The following is a 3,777-nucleotide window of genomic DNA, read 5'->3' on the forward strand; positions in this document are numbered from 1 at the left end:
CTTCACACCTAAAATTCTCTAATCAAAGTCCTACACGTGAGTTGATTTACCGGTTTAGATGAATCGTGATTTGCTCCTCAAATAGTGCATCCCACACCGATCTTACAGCCCTATTCAACCGTGTATTGAGAATATCTCCATACAAAATGCGGGAGATGTTGTGAGGTTAGTTTCAGTCTCTGAGCAACTGATCCGGACTTAATTTAGACTTTAGACACCTCCATTATAATTTTTTTTTTTTTAATGTCATAAGACTCAGATCGAACAAAAGAACCGGAATGTTCAAGGAGTCACAGTTATAGTTCTAAACCCATTCAACTCGTGAAAAGTGAAAACTATCATTCTGTCATTTAATCAGCACCCAGGTCTTGGCTTTCACGGTCCAGACCGTCCAGCCTGATCCGACCCGATTCCTACAACACTTCTTACAAAGTCCAGATGAGCAAATCCATCCAAATTCATGGATGGAATTACAATCATTCCTGCAAGAGATTTGCAATTCCTTGGCAGATTTAGAAAACTTGATTGCAGAATGAATGACTTATGAAGAGATTAAAAGAAGATGATACGCATGCGTAATGCACACTCACTGAATCATCTCCTCTTACACTAGTTTCCCCGTTTATATTTACAGACTACAGAGCAAATCTTTCATCCGACGCTGCTGCCGCGTAATCAGACGGAAGCGGGTCCCACAACCCCCCACTTTCGACGGCAATCAAGCTCCTTGGGTGGGTCTAGGTTTCGTCGTTGCCATATACTATCACGGCCGAACGATTCATCCAGGTCATCAGCGATCCACGTTTCGGATCTCCGACCCGATGCAAACCTCTTCAACCCTGCCAGTCCCGGAGGTGGTGGCTCTATCTCTGACGCTGTTATACTCGCCGGAGACTTAAACGGGATCGACGAGACACTCTCTTGTGCCGGTGAGAATATTGGTTGCTCGTCGATTTTAACGGCTTGCTGTGCTTTGCAACCCGACCGGAATATCGCCTTCAAGCTCGCCCAAATCCCTGTTTTCTCCCGTTTTGATTTTGGTGTTACAGGAGCTGTTGCTGCGGTCTTCTCGGCCTTCTCCGCAGAGCGTCGGCCGTTTCTCCCGCGATGACGGCTCCTGTCCTTCTTCGACCTGACCCTCCCTATACACGAGACTCTCGGCGACGACGGTTCGGAAACCGGGGCGGCCGGTTTTCCCGAGGCCGAGTCGATTTTCTTGGGGAACAACCGGGCGTTGGACGCGCGGCAACTCCTGCGGAACCTGCAGTCGGCATAGCAGGACTTCTGTGGCTTAGGCAAGCCGATGATCGATGCTTTGGATTTCAAATTCAAAGAGTACCGCTGAGAGCTGAAATTGGAATTGAGACTCTGATTTAAGTTGGAACTGTGGCTGTTGTTGTTGTTGGAGATACCTTTCTTAGAATCCTTACGCTCGTAGAAAACGTTCTGGTCGAACCAGTCAAGCTCCTGATCCTTCGATAGCCAAAAAGACTCGGCTGGTTGGTCTGGTGGATCCTCCAGATGATCCTTGTTTTCCGGCGGACGGTGGTCACCGATGAGCGTTTCACAGGCGATTTTTCCGTCGCCGCCACCTCCACCGCAAACTAGCGTTTCAAGATCGCCCTGAGGCATCGAATTCCGAGCGAGCGAGAGAGAGAGAGGGGGATGAATGCAGAGAGGAGGGAATTTAGTGGGAGAATTAGGTTGAGATTTTCTTGGCTGCAAACTTGACTTTATGTTTATATTTATTCGTGGTGGTTTCCTTTGGGACGGCGCCTCCTACTCTGGTTTGTATTTATATAGCTGGAGTCGCGATGGTTTGGCTACATTCAGAAACCGTTGGATCCGGATCTTCTAACAGTTGTTGCTGTGGTTACTGACCTACAGTATTATCGTAGGCGCGTAGACTCCTAGTCAGAGAAGACGAAAGCAAATATGTAGTTGAAAAGGATTGGTGACTGCCACCCGTTCAATTGCTCTAAATCCAATAAGATCAGAGGGCTACAATCTTTTGCTTCTGCTTGTATTTGGATCAGATGATTAGCTAAACTATGTAAGACCATTCCTTAGCTTGTCTCACTCGAAACATGGGAGACATGAGCCACGTGGCAAGTTATGGGGGCCACAAACATGCCCATGCATGTGGCCTGTCTACTGAGTCCTTCAACTCAAGATTTTAATTCAGCCTCCTTTTCTGTTGCAGTAGATGCATGGGAGTGCAAATGGGCTCAGTGCAAATTTTTGTTCAATTTGTTTGGGAGGAATAAAAAAAAGGGTGTCTCGTAAGAATTGAATGTAGGAAGAAGCTGAAGCAAACTTCGCGTCAGCTTTTGGGATAAAAAAGTGCAAATTTTGCATTTAGGTGTATAACTGTAATATGTTGTGAATTGAATTAGGCGTAAAATTTGTATCTATTTTAGATTTGCACCTTTTCTATATTAAGAAAATCCCAAGATTAGATCTATAATACTGCATGCTTTTGTATTTTTAAAGCAAGACAAAAACATGCTCTTAGGCTTTTACTTTGTATTTTATACTGTCTAAATAGTTTTGCTATGAAAGTATGATTTCCAGAACAGCCCACCTATCAATTTCAACAAAAACACATCAGCACGTTCTAGAAGTCTGGTAAAAGTGCAAATGCACAACAGCACAAGGGAAGCAAAATTGCGCTCTGATTCAGTTTTGTAGTCATTTCGGTAAGGGTGCAGATTGGGTGGGCTTGGGTTGGGCTTTTGTCAAACCCCGGCATTTCAGTAAGAATACATTTTTTTTGTACTGAATTGTTTTGTTCAACTGTTTTTTACTTTTTGTAGTTAAAATGAGAGCACAGTGGAAGGAAAGTTTACATTAGATTTTTTCCAGGCTTGAGGGTTTCCATTGTCTATTTGAACAAATTTGCTTTCACATCAGTGCAGTGACTTTTTGCACTTCATGTTTTCATTGTTTCAGAAAGCAACAGCATCCAGATACGGAAGTACTTTTATCTGCAATTTTTACTTTTCATGCTAGAAAACGGTCAACTATCCAAACAAAACGTAGTGTTTCCATGGTTTTTACAAGGGCAAGTATGAAATAACAGGGGACTGCATTTGTTACTCCTTTCAGTCACAATAGTTTTCCAGATAGATTTTAAGAGAGTCCTTACACGTAAAGTCAGCACAATGAATTGACTTTCAAGCATACACTTCTTCATTATGTGAAGTATTTCAAGAATTAAATAGAACTGTCCAAATGCATTTAGATTTCATGTTGACTTTAGGTCTAATGAAGAGTTTCCAATGGTGGATTGTTGGGACCAATTTAATTGCAGAAGACATTAATTCTCCAAAAGAACCTCAGGCATGATTAATACAAATAAGTAATACAACAAGCCATGGAATAGAAATGTAGACAATCTGTATTCAGAAATCTTAATGTTTGAAGAATAAAGCATGAACACAATGCGGTTAATCTGGAATATCACAGTGAAAGGTGAGCTAGCTTGAAGCCATGTGGGATCTATAATGTATTTCAGACCAACAGTGGAGATGCATGGTTGGAACGTGGAAGTATTAATTGTGAATTAATAATATGTCCCCTTAATATCTTTTGTGGCGCGAAATCTATGATGCATCGGCAAAATACATGATTCATTTGAATGTGATGGTAACTATGTTAAACATGAAAGTATATTTTGTGAAATGTAAAACAATGAAGAGTGCAATTTTTATTGTGATTGGTTGAGATTAAATTTAATGTGAAACCAATATTAATGAATGTATCCAATGCCATGTA

The 3,777-nt window shown here is 41.9% G+C and overlaps 1 protein-coding gene across 1 annotated transcript; it reads right to left on the minus strand.

Moving 5' to 3' along the window:
• Positions 1 to 322: 322 nt before the first annotated feature.
• Positions 323 to 1,779, minus strand: LOC148871231 (uncharacterized). The gene has a single exon (XM_088968247.1). The coding sequence runs from the start codon at positions 1,630 to 1,632 to the stop codon at positions 676 to 678; it is 957 nt and encodes a 318-aa protein (XP_088824373.1). The 5' UTR covers positions 1,633 to 1,779; the 3' UTR covers positions 323 to 675.
• Positions 1,780 to 3,777: the final 1,998 nt, after the last annotated feature.

The sequence above is a fragment of the Nelumbo lutea genome, chromosome 2 (assembly GCF_056320005.1).
Source record: "Nelumbo lutea isolate HS-2025 chromosome 2, American lotus-T2T, whole genome shotgun sequence".
NCBI classification, from domain to species: Eukaryota; Viridiplantae; Streptophyta; class Magnoliopsida; order Proteales; family Nelumbonaceae; genus Nelumbo; species Nelumbo lutea.

Bases quoted from the DNA above. Each gene is read 5' to 3' on its own strand.
- LOC148871231 (XM_088968247.1), bottom strand. From the start codon at position 1,632: ATGCCTCAGGGCGATCTTGAAACGCTAGTTTGCGGTGGAGGTGGCGGC.